The 25,311-nt window shown below is 43.2% G+C and overlaps 1 protein-coding gene across 1 annotated transcript in view; it reads left to right on the forward strand.

The window, feature by feature from the left end:
• Positions 1-3,683: 3,683 nt before the first annotated feature.
• The window catches only part of IQUB (IQ motif and ubiquitin domain containing), a 79,875-nt gene continuing 58,247 nt past the window's right edge, over positions 3,684-25,311 (forward strand). Inside the window, exons 1-7 of the mRNA XM_033958053.1 lie at positions 3,684-3,756; positions 6,449-7,112; positions 14,461-14,595; positions 15,873-16,040; positions 16,401-16,576; positions 17,765-17,920; positions 22,752-22,962. Of these exons, the coding sequence (XP_033813944.1) occupies positions 6,452-7,112; positions 14,461-14,595; positions 15,873-16,040; positions 16,401-16,576; positions 17,765-17,920; positions 22,752-22,962 (1,507 nt within the window). The 5' untranslated portion in view covers positions 3,684-3,756; positions 6,449-6,451. The remainder of the gene's footprint in view (positions 3,757-6,448; positions 7,113-14,460; positions 14,596-15,872; positions 16,041-16,400; positions 16,577-17,764; positions 17,921-22,751; positions 22,963-25,311) is intronic.

Below are 25,311 nucleotides of genomic sequence, written 5' to 3' on the forward strand. Positions count from 1 at the left end.
TTCGCGGATAGTATTGCTGAAAAAACTTGCTGATACGCTCTATGAAAAGTAGAAGTAGAGGAAGAATGATGAAATTGTTGAGATTGATCGGAAGGGTGTGCTGAAAGCTCACGACTGGCTGAAGAATCTTCCTTCATTTGTGACACGGTGGCCTGTACTTTTGCCCCAAACAGGCTGTTCCCTTAGTAAGGAGCATCTGCCAGTCTTATCATGAAGATCTTCTCTTAAGTCTGATGCCCGTAGCCACGCTATGCTTAGGGCGGCTATAGCAACTGCCGTCATCCTAGTCATCATATCATAAGCATCCTAATTGCTTAAGTGATAAGTGGATTCTTGTAGAGCCACTTGCAGATTGGGAATGGCCTCAGGCAAAGTCGTATCAAGCTGCAATAAAATTGAATGCTGGAAATACAAGATTTGAAGCTGATGGGCTATGATTTTTGATGAAAGCATAGAACCCTGGTATACTTTATGACTGGTAGAATCTAAAAGATGGCAATCCTTCCTTGGAGGAGGAGTAGTAGGAGTTTTGGATGCCTTGGATGTCTTGATGGCTGACTTCAAGACCATAGAATGGTGAGGAAGTTGGAGGAGGTCGTGACCAGGTGCTTTTTGTACTTTGTATTTTAGCTCATGACGTTTAGAAGCCATGGAGACTGATAGGGGCTTCTGCCAATTATCCAAAGATCTTGCAGGACTTGATGCACCGGTAAGGAAATAATTCCTCTCACTGTAGTAGTACAGGATTGAAGGAAAAATTGAAAATCCTTACTACCTGTGGGTGTTGCATCATGATTGAGACTTAATAGAGAAGATACCTTTTGTAAAAATTTAGGATAGGAGAGTTCCTCAGTTGTAGCTGGCTGTATAAGAGGCAGTGTAGGTTGGTCTAAGTCTACATGAATGATATCCTCCTGGTCTGACCACTCCTTGGGAGATGAAGGACCTTGAGCTGGAGAGGAGCTTATGGGAGTACAAGGTCCCCAAGCCACATCTTGTGGAATATCCTCTTTTGCTCCAGCATATACCTTTCAAACCTCCCAATGATCCAAAGATAGTTATGGAGACACAAATGCCTGGGTAGAATGTGTTAAATTCACCCTAACAAGTTTGCACAAACATAATTATGCATGTGCCTCTGGGCAGCCAGTGGCTTAGGTAGTACCCTTCCCTTTGGGGTGGGAAGAGAAGAACCGAGGAATGCATTGCATGATAGCGCTTTACCAAGACCCAAATGGATGGGGAAATAAGGATTGTCACACTCTCTCAAATGTTCCCTGCTATGCAATTAAAAGACAAGAACGTGCCACCTGTGTTCTCTACAGTTAGTGGGAACCACACTGTGCGCCTCTCATGGCAGGGGGTAAAGTTCACACATAATTTGGGGGAACTGAAGATTTGTACTACCTTTCATGTTACTATTAGGGAGAAACAGAAAAATTACTCACCACTTGTAGTACCCAGAGCTGATACTGTGGAGGAAAAATCTTGAGACCGACACTTCCCCCAGTGTGGAAGGGTATGTGTGCACTTGTACAATTGGCCATACCATTTACTCTGGCATTTCAAAGAAGGCAGGATGAGGGGATGGGTAGGTCTAAGAGACATATTAGGGATTTTATTTGATGATCACCAAAAAAACTCTGTGGAGTAATGATGTTCCTAAATGGACTTTATTTGAAAGTGTCAAAGTTCCAAAGATACACTGAAATCATCCACATAAAATAATTTCATCCACATAAAAGCCTTAAAAGACCTAGTCCGCTAGGGATACAGGACCCAACACATTCTGCGTTTTGACAAAAAGTCTTCTTCAGGGGTCCCTGTGGGTCCTATAAAGATGAATACATGGGAAACAATTGTGGGGTGATACACTCCCCCAGGGACCCCTGAAGAAGACTTTTTGTCGAAACGCGGACCGTGTTGGGTCCTGTATCCCTAGCAGACTAGGTCCTTTAAGGCTTTTATGTGGATGAAATTATTTTATGTGGATGATTTCAGTGTACCTTTGGAACTTTGACACTTTCAAATAAAGTCCATTTAGGAACATCGTCACTCCACAGAGATTTTTTTGGTTTTCTCTGGATTTTCTTCTTTGTGGGTATTCCTTTTGTTTTTTGCTTGTTGCTCTTTATTTGATGATAACATATACATAGATTTCATAGGGTGAAATGGAAAGGCATGTAGTAAACATATTCACTTATCTCATTGTAGCTGGAGTACTAACAGTGGTAGGGTGTTGTATAATCCCATGTATGCGAGGACAGACACAAAGATTAAGAGAAACTGTCATTACTAAACAGATGACATCAAAGACACAACAGTCAGTAATCTACTGCTGCTAGAGGAAAACATGAAGAAAGAAAAACAATCTACCTGAGTATGAGAGTTTGGTGGAGTGAATGCTATCTGAATTGGAGGCTGGATATTTATCTAATGCAAAATTAACATGAGTATTACAAGAAAAAAAGGGGGGGGGGAAAGAGGTGAACTAAAAAATAAATTTATAATAGAGTGAATTACTAATATATTTTGCTAACAGTTGTATAGTGTTAATTATTGCAGAGTGTAATAATACATAGAGACAGTAGGGGGCACTGGTACTAATAACTTTTTGCCAAGGTGTGCAAAAGACAGTAGAGGGGGGATGAGGCATTCCTGGGAACACGATGCTGCCAGTAACTGTAGAAAGTGATGCCTCAGAGGTATAACATAAGGGCTTTGTTAAAGGACACAGCATGAAGCTTGAGAATGTGATGGGAGGATCAGACAACCATATATGGAAAATAGAAAATAAGAGTTGGTAGTCCAAGAAATAAGGCTAATGGGGGAAGTAAATAAGGCTAATGGGAGGTTTGAAAAAGAGACCTATAGAGGGAAACATTTGATGGATTGTGAACTGCTGCTCTAACCAATAAGCAGGAAGGCAGGAGGGATTAAGAAATATGTGGACTAACTATATAATAAATGATTGTACTGAGCTCTGTGTGCCTAGTTTGCTATTTTTGAGCATTTTGGACACCTTGTCTGGCCAGAGAGAAATAAATTATTTTCTGCTTTACTACAAGACTTTCTGGAGCATCCTTGTGAGCTGTTTCTTCATTTCTCATATGAGGAATGTTATCACTGAATGGTACTCCAAATCTAGCAGTTTCTTACTTGATTCGCACCAGGACTCTCCTGACATCCTGTCTCTTGGAAGGTTAGACTCGCACTGAGCCAGAACTGTGCACGAGTAACCTTGAGACATGTCACAACATGCACAGACTTGTTTTTAACAGCTTGCTACCATATTTTCTTTCATACTCGGGTAGATAAATTATTGAACACCTCTCGTCCAATTCCCATGGGTGCCAGATAACTGAGAGTCTACTTGTTAGATTGCAGCTGTTTTGGGGGGTTTTTTTTTGTTGTTTTTTAAACCTCCCCCCCCCCCCCGAAGCTGCTCCCCTAGGCGCCAGCCTAGTTTCGCCTACTAGTTGGGCCAGCCCTCACAGGTTGACAACATTCACTGCAAAATTATCGTCTTATTCCTAAGTAGCAGTGTATAGATATTATCAGTACTCCTAGCGCAACCTAGCCACACAGTTCAGCAGCTTCGTGTACAGCCATCTTCCCTATCGCGAGAGTTCGCCAGCTGCGGGAAGCCCTTCGGTCGCGCGAAGCCGGCCCGTTGCTATGGCACCGCTCACAACAGAGTTTTAGGAAGTCGGCAGAAGCGCTCGCGCGGCCGGTGCCTGTTCCTCCCGTTTTCAAGTAAGCTATGAAAGCTGGACCTAGTTGAAGGACTTATGTGCAGTGTTAAGGTTCTCAGGTGACTGTCGAGATCGAAGACTTTTATCCAAACGGGCAAATTTAAAATGTGGAGGAGCAATTTGGGTGACTGAAGATTTGGAAAGCTTTTTTTGGCATAACAAGTTCCCAGACTGCCTAATAGTATATAAACGGATTGAAATAAGCTTTGTAAGAAAATAGTACAGTAGTAACAGAAAAATAACACAGTACAGGTTACAGAAAGAGCAATGACGGACAGGTTTCAGGTGTTGGTGTCTGTCAGATTAATTTCTAGCCTGGAGGGTGAATGCATCATATTTTGCTGCTGCTCATTATACAGATTTTTCTGCTCATTTAATGTAGCAAGGCTTTGATTTTCATTGTTAGTTCTGGGAAATGTATATCTTTGTATTATGCATGGTAATATTATGCAAAGTTAAATATTTTTAACAAAACACTAAGGGCTCCATTTACAGGAAGGGGTATAACGCGGACCTCGCGGATCTAAACCCGCACGTCCTTAAAAATCTGAGGTCCGCTTGTAGTTAGTTTCTGGCTCTGACAGACCTCGGTGACAATTTAGCGCTGACGGATCCGTCTCAGCATAGGGAGGGGAAAGTATTAGGATCCGTCAGCGCTAAAATGTCACCGAGGTCTGTCGGAGCCAGAGACTAGTGCTAGTGCTGGAGCGGCTCTAAAAGGAATCCTTTAGACAGACCTCGATGACATTGTAGCGCTGACGGATCCTAATACTTTCCCCTCCCTATGCTGAGACGGATCCGTCAGCACTAAATTGTCACCGAGGTCTGTCAGAGCCAGAAACTAACTACAAGTGGCATGGACCTCAGACGTGCGGGTTTAGATCCGCGAGGTCCGCGTTTTACCCCTTCCCTCCTTTTACTAAGGTGCGCTAGCATTTTTAGTGCACCCTAAACCTGCGCTACGCTTCTAGAACTAACGCCAGCTCAATGCTGTTGTTAAGGTCTAGCGTGTGCTAACACACCCTTTGTAAAAGGAGCCCTATATTAATTTTCCTTAATTATAAACAAGTTTGTCCTTTTTTATAACTAAAATTCTGCCTCAACTGCTTCTATATCTGGGTTTTTTTTTTTACAGTACTATGCATTCTAGGACTCTCTCCTGGCCTGGACCTGTATGATTCTCTGAAAGGCCTTGCTGCTTGGGGGGTTCAAATTAAGCCGGGGGGGGGGGGGGCGTGTCTGAAAAACTGTTTTTTAAACCATTGTTTGGTGTTTTATAATGGAATCCAGATGTAGATTAGGCTATCACCACATATCATCGGGATGCCTAAATGGAAGCACCCATTTATTTATATTATTACCTCAAAAATGAGGGCAGTTTCCAAAAGCCATTTATTTGGGCAAATAGGCTTCCTGTAGGTGTTACTTGCTGATGGTTTGTATTTGTGAATGTCGGGATCTATTTTTTTTTTGCTGTTCTGCCCCCAGAAGCTGCCACCTTCGGTGGCCATCTAGTTTGCTTAATGTTTAAGCTGCCGCTAGGTAGCAGCAGCATTCTGTTGTGGGGATGCTGTACAGCAATGGGGACAGGGAGACTTGTGAAAATTGAGGGAAAGATGGATTATGCAATTACAGGCAGATCATGGAGTAAAAGCTGCTGGGGTGCCCTAGTTCTGGAACTGGGGAGAAGATTCACTTTTCAGCAGGAGAATGATCCTAAGCATGAAGCCCTGTCAAAGCCTGTGATAATGCAGTCCACAAATGATCCCCAGCCTCTCACTGGGCTATTCTGCTGAAAAGAACAAAACCTGACCATCCTGCCGTGCAAAATTGATAGCCATCAATCATTCAGGCAAATTGGCTATCATTGATGCAGAAGGGGCTTCTATCAAGCACTGATTCAAGGGATGTGAATGCTAATATCCTCAGGAATTTTTTTGAATTCTTAATTGCTTTTTGAATATTTCTATAATTTTTTTTCACTTTTAAAGGGTGTAGATAATTGAAAGAAACTCTTATTTAATGCGTTTTGAATTGTCCTTTTTAGGCGACTAACCCCCTCCCCCCCTTTTACTAATCCGTGATAGAGGTTTCTACTGGAGCGCTAAATGCTCCGATGCTCATACTACTGCTAATCACTTATATAGCTCAGAAAGGTATATGCGGCGCAGTACATTTTGACATTTATAGACTGTCCCTGCTCAGAAGAGCTTACAATTTAACTTGGACAGACAGACATGACACGTAGGGTTGGGAATTCAGAGCCCAAGGTGAGAGGAGTTAGGCGTTGAAAGCACTCTCGAAGAGGTGGGCTTTTAACTGGGCCTTGAACACTGCTCATTTCTGTGAGTGCTGGAGCAGCATCGGAGTATTTAGCGCTCCGGGTTGCGGTAGAAACCTCTAGCACAGCCTAATAAAAGGAGAAAACTGAAAATATGGTGTAAATCTAAATGATGTATGTACAGTATGTTACCTCTAAGGGCTCCTTTTACTGAGCTGCGATAGCGGTTTTAGCACACACGCTAGACTGTAACGCCAGCATTGAGCTGGCATTAGTTCTAGCCGCGTAGCGCGGGTTTAGTGCACGCTAAAATCCTGTGTGTGCTAAAAACGCTATCGCAGCTTAGTAAAAGGAGCCCTAAATGTGTTCTGTATATTTACCAATGTGGTTTAAAATATATTATTAATTAAAGGTTATGGAGGATACAGTGGCAGAGTCTGATAGTCACAAAGAAGGTACAGAAGAAGTAGCTTCATCAGCTCAGGAAAATGCTAAGGATAAGCATGATGATATTGCAGAAAGTCCTTTATTAACAGAAGAACAGAATGAAATATTACAGCAACTTGATTTAGACCAGGACGATTTGAGAACAGAGGAGGTACAACTCAGCCCAGCTCAGGAGCCAACTGTTGGAGAACATCCAAGGATAGACCAAGAACCACAGGGTGGATTCAATGTAAATCAGGAAGCAACGCTTACAGAACAAGATCCAGCTATTACAGGTGAAGGATGTCTAGCTCCAAACCAGGAACCAACTGTAGAAGAACTGAAAAATCTGAGTATAGATCAGGAATCATCTCAAGGAGAGCAAGAACATTTGAGTGATGACATAGAGTCAGTGGACGAGGGACAAATAATCGGAGAGCAAGAGCATCTGAGAACAGATCAGGAATCAACTCTAGGAGAAGAGAAGCATCCAAGTACAGGCCAGGAGCCAATTATAGAAATACGGAAACGTCCAGGTGTACGCTATGACATAACAATTGGAATGAAACAGGAAACTTCAGAGCCATTTCCTTCCTTAGGAATTCATACTCCTGCACCAACTCCTGTGATATCACATGCAACTGCAACAGGTAAACTACATTTTTTTGTGGGTTTTCTTTTTTATTGGTTAAATATATTGATTGAGATTTTGTTTGTTTTTCTTTTAATAATTTATTTTAAATTAGCATTTTTATACTTATTTTTAAACTGTATGAATACTGTTTGATATTGAAGTCTAAATAAGTCCATATGAATTTATAGTATAACTAGTGTTTAAGCCCGTTACATTAACGGGTGCTAGAATATATGTATGTCTGTCTTTCTTTCTGTCTGTGCTTCTCCCTGCCCCTGTCTCTTTCTTTATTTCTATCTCTCTCCCTCCCACTGTCTGTCTTTCTTTCTTTCTGTCTCTCTCCCTGTCCGCTGTCTTTCCATCTCTCTGTGGCCCCTTGCCTGCCTGCCTTTCTTTGTCTTTCTCTATGGCCCCCTTCTTTATCCTCCCCAAAGCAATGCAAGATTGCTCCCTGGCCCCCCAGCACACCCCTTCCCCCAAAGCAAAGCACGTTTGCTCCCTGGCCCCCTTTGTCTTCCCCCCCCTCCCTCCCTGTGCAGCAGCATCATGTCCTCCAACTCCACTTCCTTGTGAAGCAACATTTACCTACCCTTACCCCACTTCCCTGTGCAGCAGCATTCCCTCCCCCTTTATTAAAGGTATAGACGAAAATGGCAACTCGTGAGGAGCCCACCTCCACCTCATCGTAACATTCTGGGATTGAAAGAAAACAATGCTAACCCTTGATGGGAGCGCCGCTGAGATGCCTACGTGGATTTCAGCCATGGTGTCACGTGACGGTAACGTTCGGCTGTTGTGCAGGTGCCGTTGCCTTTTTTTTGATTTCCTCCTTGGCGCCGTAATGATCTCTCTTGGAGCGAAGGTTTGCGGCTCTATGAGACGAATCACCTCCTCTCCGCGTCCCCTTTCCTCCTTCCTTCCTTCAGACGGCAAGAGCCGCCGTGGCCGACAGGCTCCGCGCCGCCCCGCGCATGCGCACTCCTACCTGCGGGTCCCTACAGCTCACGGAAAATGGGAGCACGCAGGTGGGAGTGCGCATGCGTGCTTAGGGCTTTATTATATTAGATTTTGTTCCGTGTCTGATATTTATTCCACGCATGTCCACATGGTTCTTCCGTAACAGATCATAGGGATGTATTATTGGATTTCTGATGAGTGAGCATACTTAACTGTTGCTTTTCTAAAAAAGAATGAATTAAAAAAAAAAAAGCATTGCACAGAAACATTTGGCAATCCTAAGTACGTGGAGGGGCATTTTCGATAGTGAGCCTAACCCCCTCTTATACTAAGGTGCGCTAACCAATTAGCGTGTGCTAAACGCTAACGCATCCATAGACTAACATGCACGTGGTAGTGTTTAGCATGTGCTAAATCGATTAGCGCACCTTAGTAAAAGAGGGCCCAAGTCTGACTTTGTGCATTTACCGCTAGACATGGAAAACCAGCTATTTTTGAACGTCCTGGATTTTTTTTTGGATGCCTTGGCCAATAAGACATCAATCTTTATGTGGCATTTTCGACCACAAATGCGTCTAAGCATCCAAATGCAGACCATGTGGATGTAGGAGGAGCCAGCATTGTAACGGACTGGCCGTACAGACATACCAATAGAGCAGGGGGGTACCTTAGAGGGCACTGCTGTGAACTTCACATAAAGGCTGCCTCATGCACATCTCGCCAAAACCCTCTTATAATTTAGGGTGAGCCCTCCAAAACCTACTATACTCACCTGACTCCTACCCTAATAGGCTTTAAGCTGCAAGTGGAATCTTATAAGATTTCGATGGGTTTTAGTGGCCTCACACTTTCCACAATAAATGTAATAGTTAGAGTGTCTTATGGGCCTGGGTTCTCTTCTATGGCTCACTAGCCCATCCACCAGGCTACTTAAGACACCTGTGTGATGCTGTACTAGGCTTCCCCATAAACTAAACTAAACTAAACCTTGGGTTTATATACCGCATCATCTCCACAACGTGGAGCTCGGCACGGTTTACAAGAATTGGGAAAGAACAGAACTCCAATGGAATTATAGAAAAAGTATGAAGAGAGGTTAGAGGGCTTAGTATATCAGAGAGGGAAAGAAAAGTTACATTTTAAAGAACAGCCAAGTTTTCAGATGCTTACGGAATAGTTGAAGGGAGCTCAAGTTACGAAGTGGGGAGCTAAGATTATTCCAGAGCTCCGTGATTCTGAAGGGGAGGGAAGACCCTAGTTTACCAACATGGGCTATGCCTTTTAAAGAGGGGAAGGATAATTTTAGTTTTTGGGCGGATCTAGTTGAATTTGGATTTGAGGAATTCCAGGATAATGGAATAAAAGGAGGGAGGATGCCGTGTAGGATCTTCAAGGTTAAGCAGGCACATTTAAAGTGGACCCTGGAGATTACAGGAAGCCAGTGGAGCTTGGACAGGAATGTACTCTTTAAATAGGATATTTTAGGGGTGGGAGGGGGTTTGTGAGCATTAGGGGAATGGGGCGCGGTTCATACCTTAATGTATACAGTAGTCATCTGGTCAGCTTGGGCACCTTTGGGGCACTTAGACACATCTAAAATAGATCTAACTCTGGGCATCTAAGTTCCATCTTGAATGTCCTGGGAAACTTCAATTATTGCTGCAGGATGTCCAGGTCCAAGCCTGCCTGATGCCCGCCCATAACACGCCCCTTTGAGCTCTGAACACCCTGCAGCTTAGAAGTCCTGCTGGACGTCCAGAAAGTTGGTTTTGAAAGTTGGCACTTATATTAGGGACCACATCTATCATAGCTCGTTCTCCAGTCCTTATTTTACTTGGGTAATATCTTTCTTTTTTTTTTTTTAATTCTTTATTTATATTTAACACAAAAACAATCAAGAAAAAACTTCTTGTTCAGAATATTGAGAAAGACATTACAATATATAATAAATGAATATATAATACAAAGAAAATAGTTTTCTTAATCAATCTTTAGTCCATTATTATAGATCCAAGAATGTTAATGAGTGAAAAGAGGAAAATGGAATCATCCAATTAAACAATAAGATAGCAATTTCCTGACTGTGGTTACAGGATTAACTATTAAATTTAACTTGATGTTATTGGACCCCCTTCAAGGCATTTCATGGTGAGAAAACCTGTTAACTGAGATGGTTCAAAGAATATGTATGTATTGGATCTATATTTTACAATACATTTACATGGATATCGTAAAAAGAAAACTCCTACTTGGGTAATATCTAAGATAATAAAACCCTAAGCGCGTATGCGCACTCCCACCTGTGTTCCGTTTTCCGTGAGCTGTAGGGCCCCGTGGGCAAGAGTGCGCATGTGCACTTCTACTCCCTCCCTCACTGTAACTTTGCCGCCATCATGGCCCCCTCCCCCCCTGTGCACCCTTTCCCAGCGCACACGAGAATCTCTCTCTCTCTAACCCCCGAGGTGGCTGCAGGCTGTGGCGGCCGAGCCCGGAGCCAGTGTAGATGGCTAAAGCCTGGCTGGAGGAGGATGAGGAAGAGCTGCAAGAGCTCCGCAGAGGCAGGAGGTGATGGATTTGGGGGAAGGAGTGGGAGAAGGAAGAGATGTTGGACTCAAGTGAGGAAAGGAGAGAGAGACAGAGACAGATGGATGAGGACAGAGGGGCTACTAGGGGGACAAGGAGAGATGGTAGGGAATAGGGAGAGATAGACTTCAGGGAGTGGGGAGGGGGCAGGAGAGAGAGATGGTCTTGGGGAAGGACAGAGGGGGACAGGAAAGGGAATGATGGCAAAAGGGGTGAAACAGGGTCAGAGAGAGATGGTAGAGGGTGTGAAAGGGGGAAAGGGAGAGATGGAAAAGGTAGGACCACTGCTGCTTTGGGGCACTGAGGGCGGAAAGGTTGGTACGTCAGGACTGCTGCTGCCGTCTCGGGTAAGTAAAGACCCTGTCAGGTGATAAATGCAATGGAGGATCTATGAGGGCCAAAAGGGTACAAAGGAAATGGTGAAAGGTGAGGTGGTGAGACTGGGATCAGTGGGAGGCAGGATCTGGGCATGATAGAGGCGGGGCATGGGTGGGGTCAGAGTCAGGGTCAGGGTATAGATGGGACTATTCTAGCACCCGTTACTGTAACGAATGTAACGGGCTAAAACACTAGTTTTATATACAGTGGTACCTTGGATTACGAGCATAATCCATTCCCGGAGCATGCTCGTAATCCAAAATGCTCATTTATCAAAGTGAGTTTCCCCATAGGAAATAATGGAAACTCGCTTTGATACGTTCCCACCCCCCCACGCCCCCACCCCCGAGGCCAGGGCGCTGCTCTCCCCCCGCTCGCAAAGTCCCCCCTCCCACGTGATCTGGCACCCCCAGCAAGAACAGGAACCCCTCTCCCGACCAACTTTAACTCACCCCCCCTTTGGCACCGGCACGCAGCCCACAAGTGCCAGTGCCGGTGCCGCTTGAAGATCTTCTTCCCAGTCTCTGCCGGCTTTGAGCATGCATCTGCGCAGATGCATGCTCAAAGCCGGCAGAGACTGGGAAGAAGATCTTCAAGCGGCACCGGCTCTTGTGGGCTGCGTGCCGGTGCCAAAGGGGGGGTGAGTTAAAGTTGGTTCCTGTTCTCGCTGGGGGGGGGGGGTGCCGATTCGAGTGGGAGGGGGCCCTTTGCGAGCGGGGGGGGGCGATGCCGGTTATCGGGGGGTGCTCGCAAATCGAGTCAACACTCGGTTTGCAAGACACGTTTTGTGAGAATGTTTTGCGAGAATGTTTTGCTCGTCTTGCAAAACACTCGCAAACCGGGTTACTCGCAAACCGAGGTTTGACTGTATTTTGATTCCCCAGTTTTTAACGAGCCATTACCAGGGGTCATAGTTTTAAAAGTTCAACTACTTTCCTTCTGCACATACGCTTTCATGGGCTCAGGCCTCCTTTTTTTGTGGTCTGTCCTTACTAAGCTCCTCTTGAGAAGACTTAAAAAAAACCCAAAAAAACCAACAGCACTCAAAACCACTTAACCAACTTTGGTTTTTTACAGGGATATTACACAAGTCCATTCTCACTTTCCTTGTTAAATCTCTGAGGGGTTTCATCTTACTAGCATATTGTTTTGATAATATTCTTCTCCTTGCTGTTTTAACTGTTTACTTTTTTTGTTAAATGCTTATTACATTACTTTTTCACCCTTCGTGAGAACTTACATAATAATATTATTATTATAAATATTTTATCGGGGGGCTGGTTTTCTTCTCAGTAAGCCACTATGTTGTTCTGATTTTATGGTCCATAGCATTGGCTTCTCTATGATAATTCTTTTCAAGAAAATCCTGCTTTTATTTGATTATGAAATTCCTTTCCCTTTTCATTCATATCTACTCAAGGATAGGACTGATTTCAACTGTTTGTTGGGTCGGCTGCTTCATATGGGTGCATTAGCCAGTAGCCTCTCTTATTTGGTTCTTGAATCTTTTTGGCGTATCCATCGCATATATTTAGATTCAACTGACTCTAGGTGGTCATTTATTATCTTTCAGCCTCCATGCATATAGGTTTTATCAGATTTTTCTGTTTACCTCTAATGGAAAATAGGGTTCCTTTCTTCATTTTGTCCATTAGGTTCCTTCCCTTGCCTCCGCGACCTCGCAACAGACATTAGGTCTAAGTTTACGAGGCAACTCGAGTTCTGAGTTCTTGGAACCCAAGTCTCCCTCCATCCCTTTTATTTGAACTAGGGCAGACATGAGCAAACTACGGCTCGCGGGCCATATCAGGCTGCCGAATTTGTCAGGCCGACACAGCGGGTACAGGGTCATGAGCGTCCCTTGCGCTGAGAACAAGGGGACCCACTGCTGAGAGGAAAGGCGCCAGAAGTGGTGCGCGGCTGGGCTGATCTCCTGGGAGGGCAATGCTGGGGGCGCAGCGTGTGGCGCAAGGCGTGCTCTCATTGGCCGAGCCCCACCACCTCTCTGCCGCGTGAGCCAACATCTCACTCGCCCTGAGGAGTAACTGTGGCTGTTCAGTCGGAGGCTGAGTAAGTGCAGCTTCCCTTCTGAGTTTCAGGGCTGGACATTTTGGCGTTTTTGTTTTAGAATTGTGGAAGAGTCAGAGCTGTGATTGAAATTGTCTGTACTTTAACAGTATTTTCTCTTGCTTTGTTGTGAATGTCTCCATCCATCTGCTCTTGGTCCGGCCCCCCCTGTCAAATTTAAGAACCCATTGTGGCCTACGAGTCAAAAGGTTTGCCCACCCCTGAGCTAGCCCGGAATTTTCTCTCCGACATCAGAATTGACATTGGGGCGAAGGCTTCTAGGCTGGCACCTGGACATGTCTTTCCTGCAGTTGCGGTGGGCAAGAAGTAGCAGCGTGTGGTGGCAGATGGGAGGGGGTAGAAGAATCGGAAGGAGGGAGGCAGACTTCGGAGAGAAGGAGGCAAACAGGCAGGCAGGTTGTTGGTTGCTGAGCTTTCTCATATTCAGCGCGGCAGGGAGGAAAGGAGGGCTGGCGGTCTTCGGGGGAGGGGGTGGGGCAAAGGCTGCAAGGCAGTGAGGGGGAGGCAGGCAGACAGGCTGGTTGGCTTCGGGGGGAGGGGGGTGGGAGAAAAGCTGGAAAGCAGTGAGGGGGACAAGAAGGAAGGAGAGAAAGAGGCAGAGAAAGGGGTGGGTGGGTTGTAAGCAGAAGAAAGACTAGAAAAGGAAGGCCTGGACCAAAGCGGAAAGGAGGTAGATACAGGCCTATGGGAGGTCCAGACAGAGGGGGAGAGACCTTGAGGAAGAATAGAGAGATGAAAGATCATAACAGAGGAGGGAGAGAGAGGGAGTCCTGGAACAAGGTACAAAGGAGAACTGACAGGATCTGGGGAGGGTAACAGAAGGAGTGGGGCTAGGGCGAAACTGAAAATTAATAGATGTCCCGTTTTGATGAAAAAAAATAAATGGTCACGTTATCTATGTGGACCTGTGTTAAAGGCCTTGCTAAAATCTTAGTACACCACATCTAGCACTCTCCTTTGATCTAACTCTCTGGTCACCCAGTCAGATTTGGCTGACAAGACGTGCCTCATGTTAGCTAAAGCTGCATGAATATCAGATAATTTTCTAAGCCAGATCATACATGTCTTATAGTTAAAGAGATACCATGTTTGTCTGCTACTGACATTTCTAGTTTATAACATTGTAAAACTGCCACCAAAATGAACATTTAATAGATGATTATCTTTTCAATTAAATAACACCATTTTTTTCAGCAATAAGTGTTTATAGTTTGCATTGTATTTTGTTAGTGTAATAGATTTAAAAATAATAAGCAATAGGCTGTTTTGTAAATACTTCATTCTCATTTCCTTATTTTTGCAGGATTGTCTGTGAAGTTGTAATTATAGCTAGAATTTTTTTGTGTGTCTTTTTCCAGTTAAAATCATGTTACTCCCAGATGGTCACGTGATAACAAGGGCTTTTGCCATTAGCCATACTGCGGGAAACCTCAAAGAATACTTTTCATCCTATCTAAAAATACCACGGATAGTAATTCTAATCATGTTTGAAGGTATGAAATGTATTTATGATGTGTTAAATTCGTACACTTCTGTATGCTTTCTACTTACATATTTTTATTCTTACTGTGGTCAGAATGATTTGATTTAAATAATTTTGATTATCATTTCTTGGTCATGCTCACTAGGGAGGCTGTTCTTTCTTTCTTCAAGGTGGAGCATGGGAGAGACAGGAAGGTCTCAAGTGAAGGTGGTAGATTTGCCATCTTTGATTACCTTTATTGGATTATATTTAAATTTTGAGCAAAAAACCAAACATAAATCTTGCTTATCAGTTTACTTCTACACTTTTGTCCAAAGTTTTAATTTTTCTAGAGACCTTTGCAAGATTAACACTTTTGCTTTAAATTTCTGTAGGAGATTTTTTTTTCTCTGTCTTATGTAACTTTCCTTCATCTTGGAATTGAAAAGTAATTAAGGACCCCTTTTTCAAAACCTCGGTAGCACTTCTGCGGCAAATACACTGAAGCCCGTTCAGTTCCTATGGTGCTAAGTGCTTTTATTTAGGGCTCCTTTTACAAAGCCGCACTTCTTTAAAATTCTAAATTTTGCCAGGAAAACTGCGGGATTGAAGTCCTTGGGGTCTCCTAGTATGGATTCATGCCCAATTTTTGCAAAATTGCCGCATTTAGAGCGTTTTTGTGCCATTAGGCGTAGTCGGGGAGAGGGCGGTAACTACTGGTTCAGCCTCCCCTTCGCAGAAGCAGGTGATTACATGTACTACATGATTACTAGTAATTTGATGCATTTGCCATGGGAGAAGTGCTACTGCGACTTTGTAAAAGGGACCCTAAATCAAAAATAAAAACATTTTTGCACAAGCTGCAGGAAATGAGATTGTTGGCTGGCTTGCAGAGGCTTTGTACTTCCTTCCTCTTTCCCTGCCCCCCATCCCCCTAACACACACACACTTACACTTACACACACACTTACACTTATACACACACACACACACACACACACACACTTACACTTACACTTTTACACTTATTTTTGCACTTTTACACTTACACACACACTTACACTTACACACACACACACACACACTTATACTTACACTTTTACACTTACTTTTGCACTTTTACACTTACACACACACACACTTACACTTACACACACACTTACACTTACACTTTACTCCTCAGTTGCTGCAGTTAACTGGGGCTCTGTTGGGTACCAAGGCCTATAATTCACCCTAAGGAAGACCAAATAATTTAGGTCTGCTTGAAAAAAAGCCATAACATATTGACTGACTTAACTTTTTGTTTAGGCAGAGAAGTTAATGATATGGAGACTCTACTGGATCTTGGAGTTAGACCTCATGGAACTATTCAACTTGAGTTGTTATCTGTAGACTCCAAAAATTATCCAATTAAACCAATTCAGCTCCTGCAAGATTACAACATGCCTGATGTCATCATGGTCAGAGTTCAAACAGGTAGATGATTTTTCTTGAAAACAATCTAGGTATAAGATGTGGGGAGTGTGTGGTGCAGTGATTAGAGGGGAGTATGCGGTGCAGTGGTTAGAGCTACAGCCCCAGTGCCCTGGGGTTGTGGGTTCAAATCCCGCACTGCTCCTTGTGACCATGGGCAAGTCACTTAATCCCCCTGTGCCCCAGGTACATTAGATAGAGTATGAGCTTGTTTGGACAGATAGGGGAAAAATGCTTGAGTACCTGAATAATTTGTAATCCGCAGAGAGTTGTAGGATATGCGGAATATAATAATTAAATAATAAAAAAGTGCTCTATTTTGTAATATTCCTGTTAACGTATTGGGCTGTTCTGTTTATGCAGATGCTGGCACATTTCAAGATGTGGTAGTTGAGATGGAAAGACTGACATGTCATAAACCATTTCTGGGTGGATACAGGCACAAAATAACAGGAGCAGAATTTCATAATGCAGGAACACAAACTTTGCCTAAAAGACGTCCAGACAGAGGAATTGAAATGTTTTGTAGGGATGCACAGGTGATCACATAAAATATTTTATTTGACCTTTAAAAATTAAATATGGAAATTATAAAAGGTTTAATAAAATATGGGAGCCATTAGCATTGTTTTGTAATGAATAAACACCATTTTTAACATAAATTATTAACGGAGGGGAAGGGGGGGGATTGTATAATTGAAGAAAAAGGTAAAAGGAAATAAGAAGGTTAAATGAATTAAGAATAGTATTGAAAGGGAGGGTGGGTGAGGGGTTTATATATATATACAATTGTTATTATCTTGATGGATTTATCAAGTGTTGTTTTTGAGCCTATGTACACTTGTTGAATGATTAAAAAGGAATAAAGAATAAAAAAAAAAATAAAAAATTTAAATATGTATTAACAATGTAGTTCATGTATATACATGGATTTTCAAAAATCATACTTAAGAGATTGTGGGGGTTATTTTAGAAGCATTTCCATATGCAAATAGCAATTTTAGAAAACCACCTTAAAGTGTGGTGTGGTTCAGGATAGGGCATGGTTTGTCTGGGCTGATCTACAGATTGTGGCTGGGCTTAGGCTCAATAGTGGAGTCAAACCTTCATCTGCCCTAGCCACAAACCCAGACCAAGTGTATTTCTGAGTTGGTAGATAACTAGGTATTGTGTAAAAATTCATAAGTTCAAAACACCTTCTGTGCTAAGTGCTTTTATTTAGGGCTCCTTTTACAAAGCCGCGCTTCTTTAAAATTCTAAATTTTGCCAGGAAAACTGCGGGATTGGAGTCCTTGGGGTCTCCTAGTATGGATTCATGCCCAATTTTTGCAAAATTGCCGCATTTAGAGCGTTTTTGTGCCATTAGGCGTAGTTGGGGAGAGGGCGGTAACTACTAGTTCAGCCTCCCCTTCGCAGAAGCAGGTGATTACATGTACTACATGATTACTAGTAATTTTTTAGGTATCTCTTTCCAACCACCTTTTTTCATTTGCATCTCTTTTATTGCAGAAATTCTTAAGCTAGGCTGGTGGCTTAATATGCTGAAGTATTTGGTATACTGCAATTTTTCAAATACTGCAAAAAGCCTTTCTAGGTTACTCAAAGAGAGGTGATAGTTAATCATATTTAACTATATCTCATGCCCTGTTCATGGATTTTGCACACCTTTGAATGGTTAATGGTTTAGAAGTATGACAAATAATTGTTTCTGTTACTCTTTCAAACAGACTGTTTTTGAAAAAAAAAGAGACCAACAATGTACAAATACAACATCTACACAAATGACCAAGATTGGGTGCTATGTGTCAAACCTTACTGACAAATTAATAAAACCAGGAAAGTATGTGACAGCAGCTCAATACCATGCACGAAGACTGAAAGCAGTAAGTGAATGATTTTTTTTTAAACTTAGCTTACATATTGTTCATTATGCACACAGAAGGGCTGATGCAGTAAAGTATGCTTGGTTTTTTTGTAAAAGGTAGCTAATCTTTTGCACACAATTTTGTGTGTGTCCTACATAGGATTGAGTTTTGTGCATTTATTTAATTAATTTTAGGTACTTATATACCGCCTATCAACCTCCTCCCCTTTTACAAAACCACGAAAGCGGTTTTTAGCATAGGCCAATGCACTGAATGCTCTGCGCTGCTCAATACTCATAGGGCTCCTGTGAGCGGCGGGATCAGCGCAGAGCATTTAGCGCGCCGGCCTGCACTAAAAACCACTTCTGCGGTTTTGTGAAAGGTGGGCGGGGGACATTATCTAAGCGGTTAACAATAAGGCACTCAAAGTATTACCCCTGTCTGTCCCACTGGGCTCAGAATCTATCTAAAGTAGCAGGGTCATTAATTATTTAAACATTCATATCCCTCAAAATAGATAATAAAACAATAATGTCAGATTCTGATCACATTATAACCCATCACAGATTTAAAAAGGTTTCTGGAAAAGTAAAAAGGAAGAGATTTGATGAGTATTTTCTGGAAGGGTGTTTTCATAACTGAAGACCCGCTATAGCAAAAACCCTGGAACGAATAGTTGGTTTAAATATAGTCCGTATAGACGGAACAACCAGCTGTTGCTTAGATTGTGAACGCAAAGATCCAGACGGCTCATATAAGGCATGAGGTAAGTGTGCAAAGCCTTGGGTAGATGTTAGTGTACAAATCATTTAAATCCTATGGTAATGCACATATTAGTTATTCAGTATAGAGCAGGGGCATCAAAGTCCCTCCTCGAGGGCCGCAATCCAGTCGGGTTTTCAGGATTTCCCCAATGAAAATGCATGAGATGTATTAGCATACAGTGAAAGCAGTGCATGCAAATAGATCTCATGCATATTCATTGAGGAAATCCTGAAAATCTGACTGGATTGCTGCCCTCCAGGAGGGACTTTGACACCTGTGGTGTAAAGAATCTGCATGAGGGAGGCTGGCCTTCAGCAGATTAAAGAAAAAGAAGATCTCAATATAAGTCAATGAGGATCCTGGTTTTTACCATATTCTGTGAATATCAACCTGGAAGAGTTAGAGACGCAAGCAAGCTAGTAAAAGGCTTCCATTAATCCAGGGGTGTCAAAGTCCCTCCTCGAGGGCCGCTATCCAGTCGGGTTTTCAGGATTTCCCCAATGAATATGTATGAGATCTATTATCAAACAATGAAAGCAGTGCATGCAAATAGATCTCATGCATATTCATTGGGGGAATCCTGAAAACTTGAGTGGATCGCAGCCCTCGAGGAGGGACTTGGTATAGAGGCAGAAAAGTGCACAGAAGACTAGACACTTAGGGCTCCTTTTACTAAGCTGTGATAGCGGTTTTAGCGTGCGCTAAATTGCGCACACTAGACACTAATGCCAGCATTGAGCTGGCGTTAGTTCTAGCTGCATAGCGCGGGTTTAGCGTGCGCGGCAATTTTGAGCACGCTAAAAATGCTATCGCTGCTTAGTAAAAGGAGCCCTTAGTGCAGGATTTTATATATATATATATATAATTTATTTATCATTTTCATATTTAAACAATCAAGCTTAAACTTGTACAGAAAGCTTTAAGCATAAAATAATAACATTATGAAGATTATTTTAAAAAAAGAAACAATATTGCTTAAACTTAGCTCTAGTCCCCAATTAATGGATTGTGCAGGATTTTTTTAACATTGAGATTGTAATGCAAGGCCTGAGAAGGAGCTAAATCGTTAGCTTGTTCTTCTGTGATTAATACTAGTGAAGATCTTATGCCTTTTTCTTCTCCTTACTGCAAGCGTTGAGGACCCACACCTTTTGACTTTATTGAAGAAGAGCTACTGAGGGGGGAATATGTGCTGGAGAAAAATAAATTCTGGACATAGACGACAGTATTGCAAATCCAGTTTTTGAGGAGTGGCGTAATTACAGCATGGATGAAGGCATCAGAAACACAGTGGATTCTCAGAGGATTATGTTCATGAGGACAAAATGATGGGGCTGGATGGCGAAACTTGAAGAATGGTCTGAAATTTGGAAGCTAAGATTTATTGCTAAGGAATGCAAAGTCATGCATTTGGGCTGTAAAAATCTGAGGGAACGGTACTGTTTAGGGGGTGAAGAACTTTTGTGCATGGAAGAGGAGCGGAACCTGGGTGTGATGGAATGTGATGATCTTAAGTGGCCAAACAGGTTGAAAAGGCGATGACAAAAGCTAGAAGAATGCTAGGGTGCATAGGGAGAAGTATGGTCAGTAGGAAAAGTGAGGTACTTATGCCACTTTATAAGACTTTGAGACCTTATTTAGAATATTGTGTACAATTCTGGAGACCGCACCTTCAAAAATATATAAACAGGATGGAGTCGGTCCAGAGGAGGGCTACGAAAATGGTCGGTGGTCTTCGTCATAAGGCATATGGGGATGGACTTAAAGACCTCAATATGTATACTTTAGAGGAAAGATGGGAGAGGGGAAGATATGATAGAGATATGTTTAAATACCTACATTGTATTAAACATGCATGAGGCAAGTCTCTTTAATTTGAAAGGAAGCTCCAGAGTGAGAGGTCATAGTATGAAGTTAAGAGGTGATAGGCTTAGGAGTAATCTAAGGAATACCTTTTTACAGAAAGGATGGTATATGCATGGAATGTTCTGTGTCTGAATTCAAGAAAGTGTGGGATAGGCATGTGGGATCTCTTAGGGAGAGAAGGAGATAGTGGATGCTGTGGATGGACAAACTGGATGGGCCCAGTGGCGTGGCGTGGCAGGGGAGGGGCAGGGCGTACTGCCCCGGGTGCAAGCCCTAGGGGGGTGTACAGCTGGCCGGGTCCAGATCCTCCTGTGCTGCTCTACAATGGGACCCGCACCTCAGCACAGTTGTCGTACATATTCCGGAGCAGAGTCGGCAGCCACACTGAAGTGCAGGAAGGGAAGGTCCTGCGATGACTGCGTCTGCCGGCTCTGCTCAGGAAGATGTAAGTGACGGAGGGGGGTGGTCCAGAAGCTGCAGTCATCGTGGGACCTTGCCACAACTCCCTGTGTCTGTCGGTCCACCTCCTCCAACATCATTTACGTCTTCTGGAGCGGAGGCAACAGATGCAGTCATCGTGGGACCTTGTTCGTTTGGAGGGAAAGAGAAAGGAGCAGAGAAGGGTGGTGGAAGGAGAGAAAGGGGCAGTGTGGTATGAAAGGGTGGTGGAGGGAGAGAAAGGGGGGTCAGGGTGGAATGGAAGGGTGGTGGAGGGAGGGAAAGGGAGCAGATGCTGATGGAATTGGTATGCATGGAAAGAGGAGAGAGAGACATAAGGGGAAAGGATACAGGATGGAATTGAGTTGAAGGGAAAGAAAGGGGGCAGATACTGATGGAAGTGGGGGAAGGGGGAGGAGAGAGTAAAATGCCAGACCATGGGAGTGTGGGAGAGGGAAGGGGAGAGGAGGGGAGAGATGCCAGACCATTGGAGGAGGGAAGGGAAGAAGATGGATGCCAAACCAATGTGGGTGAAGGGAGAGATGGAAGGGGGAGGCATACAGTTTCTGGAAGGGGCATAGAAGATGAGACAATGCCATATAGAAGGGGCAGACTGTGGCTGAAAGGAAGAGAATGACAAGAAGATGAGGAAAGCAGAAACCAGAGAAGACAAAGATAGAAAAAAATTTTCTATTTATTTACTTTTTTTACTTTAGAGGACATGCATCGCTGTTTCTGTGGTGTTGCATTGTATGCAGATTCCAGCTTCTTGGTGGTTCAATTTAACCTTTGTCTACGTATTTCTATTTTATCTCCCCTTTTACAAAACCGTAGAGCCGTAGCGCCGGCCGTGGTAGTAACAGCTCCAGTGCTCAAACCGCACTACAGTTTTGTAAAAGAAGGGGTTAGTTTGTGATTATATATTCCATACTAGGCAAAGGTGTTTTCTGTGTTCTTTGTGTTCGAAAAGACAAGGCTTTCTGTTAGGATTAACCGTATAGGATTGATCTGTACTAATCTGACTTGTTTAGTTTTACAATGGGTGTATTGATGTTGTACTGCTCACTGGAGTATGTAAGATGCTGCCTTTTCCTAGGTACGCTCTTGTGTGATGTGTGGATTGTTACTAAAAATCATGTTTTTCATACAGATGGGGGGGGGTGTTAAAAAATGATGGGCCCTGGTTGTCACATATGCTAGGTACTGGATGGGCTATTTGGCCTTTATCTGCCATCATGTTTCTAAAGTGATAGGTTGAGGATATGAGAGATGAAAGACGACAGCAGAAGAGATAGAACTGAGTAGATGGGTAGGAATGTGAGTGGCAAAACTGATAATGACCAAGCTCCCTAGAAACTGGGAAAGAGACACCCATATCAGAACCCATATCAGAACCCATAATGTAAAGACTACAACACCAGAACTAGCCCATCTTCTCTCCAAATCATATGCTATAATTATACACCTACATGAACAAAAACTAAGTTATCTGTGTCATGAGCCCTAATGAAGTAATGTAATCTCTGGATATGACCATGCTCTTCTAAATTGTAAATTGCACTGAACTCCTTCAGGGGCATATTAGTGACCCATAAATACTAATGTAATGTAATTTATTCCTCATATCTAAGTCTGCAATGTATGCATCAGTGGTATTTTATAAATAATAAGTTCATTTGCAGTGATTTGTAAATAGAGAAGCAATTGATACCGTGATGATGATATTATTTCTTTGATATCCTGTATCTCTAAATAGTCTTTCCTTTTGTTTCACATGCAGGTGATAATAATACAAACCTATTTCAGGCGATTCCATGCAAAGAGAATAGTTCAGGAGTTAAGACTTCAAAAAATGCGGAGACTGGAGTGGGAATTAGAAGAAGAGATAAGAAAAAAGAAAGAGAGAGAAGATCGCATTAGAATTGAATATGAGCGAAGAATGAATCCAAAAACAAGGAAAGACTTTGAACTACTTTTTCACATTTTAGAACGTAAGTTTAGGGTGATACGGGACAGATACCATGGGCCTGATTTTATTTTAAACTTTTTATACCATGTTGGGAGTGTGCTTAGATAGTTGTTTGAAAATGGAAAACCAAATATTAAAAATAATCAAGGTGGGATACATGCAACTTCAAATGCGTTATAGATTGAAGCCAATATTACCAGCATATGATTTCTGTACTGTGGTTCAGACATTGATCCTGAGTAGGTTGGATTATTGTCCCCCGCGAATTTTGAAAAACTGCGAATACGGTTTCAAGGCAGAGGAGGCAGGAGAGGGCAGCCAGAGCGCCGGTGAGTGAAGGAAATCACTTGCTGTTTGCTCCGACCACCTCTTCCTGTACTAAAGTCAGGCCTTACCAATCAGGAGCTGCTTTGACACGCAGCTCCTGATTGGTAAGGCCCGACTTTAGTATAGGAAGAGGCGGTTGGAGCATACAGTGAGTGATTTCCTTCACTCGTTGGCACTCCGGCTGCCATCTCCTGCCTCCCCAGCTGCCCTCTCTTGCCTCCCCTGCCTGATTTGTCGCGGTCTAAAAATACCGTGAATGACCGGGACCGCGACCCACCAACCGTGAATTCTTAGAAGTTGTGAAAGGGAAGTTGAGGGCTTTGCAAATGCTTATCAACTCCGCTGCAAGATTAATTGCAGGGGTTTCTAGGAGTACCTATATAACTCGTTCGCGCAATTGTCGGTGCGTGCAATTGTGCGCTCAGTTATCACTGTGCTGAAATGTCTGCGCACATTTGACTTGCCACCATATAACTCCTCCTAAGACCCAGCTTCTATATGTCGCCTAAAAAATTGGCACCAATCAGTGTGGTGCTGTGATTCTATAAAAGTTATACACTCCTCCCTCCGTATTCACGGTTAAATCCTTTGCAATCATGAGAAACCTAAGACAATTGCGAAAATTCTTCGACAAAACTCAATTCCAGATCCTAGTTCAAGCCCTAATGCTGGGTCTACTATACTATTGTAACGTTCTCTATCTACCCTGCCCCACGACCATGATTAAACAACTGTAAACAATCCAGAACACAGCCCTGAGACTCATCTACTCTCTGAGAAAACATGACCACATCACCGAGGCGTACCTCCATTCACACTGGCTACCAATTCAAGCAAGAATACAATTCAAGTTCTACTGTCTTCTATTTAAAACCATGAACGGAAACAGCCCAATATACCTAAACAACCGTCTAATCCGAACCGCCTCAACCAGACAAAGGAGAACCCACGCTCCATTCACATACCCCCCAATCAGAGAAGTCAAACGGAAAAAGCTGTATAATGGCCTCCTGGCCACATAAGCAGCGAGATTAGACCGCCAACTCTCTACTTTGCTGATAATGACCCCTGACTACAGAACATTTAGAAAAATAAAAACCATACTATTTAAAAAATCCCTGATACCCAACAATCAAAACCAACCTAACGCCTCCCTACTCTCTAAAACAACCTAACGCCACAAGAACCACCTCATCTCTATGAACCAAGTTGACTACTCCCTAACTATTCTATAATTCCTCTGGAAATGGCCAGATGGATCCTTTTTGTAATCCGCCTTGAACTGCAAGGTAACGGTGGAATAGAAATCACTAATGTAATATAATGTAATTTATTTGTGATTTTTAGTATGCTGGCTCCTCCCCTCCCAAATTACGTCATTTCCCAGCATGCACAGAGAAAATCGATGCTTCCCAGCGTGCACAGAGAAAATTGTGGGGCCCTCTAGAATGAAATTGTGAATTGTGGAAAGAGAGGTGAGAGGCGGGGGGCACACAAATTGACTCCAGAGGGCAGGGGAAAGGCTTGTGGTCAGGCATGCTGTGCAGTTCCCTTTGAGACTGAGGCTGGAACAGGCTGGGATAGTCCAAAATGACTGGAAAAATCGCACCATCTGTGGCTGCTTTTGGGGAAGGGTAAGAAGGGGATGTGTAAGAAAGAGAAGGCTGTAGATGTGCTGAGACATGCTGAGGGGTCTTGATAGATCTCCCCATAGCCTGAGTAAGGGGGTGGAGGGGAGTACATGTGCTCCATGTCGCTCTGATTATGAGCCGTAGAGCAGCTCAAGGTATTGGAAAGAGGATTGGGAGATGCGGAAGAAGCAGTGGAAGATGTTGTAGAAGAGGAGGGCGGGGTAACTCCAAGTATCCCGGCGCTCACTGTATACTGCTGAACCCCTCCGGGTTCCAACCAGTTATTCGCGGTTTTTCTGTGTTCGTGGGTATGTTAATCCCCTATCACCACGAATACAGAGGGAGAAGTGTACATACTGTATAGAATTGCACTTAGTGCTGCTATGTGTCCCATTATTAAGATACACCCTATT

Source organism: Geotrypetes seraphini, chromosome 9 (genome assembly GCF_902459505.1).
Source record: "Geotrypetes seraphini chromosome 9, aGeoSer1.1, whole genome shotgun sequence".
NCBI lineage: Eukaryota > Metazoa > Chordata > Amphibia > Gymnophiona > Dermophiidae > Geotrypetes > Geotrypetes seraphini.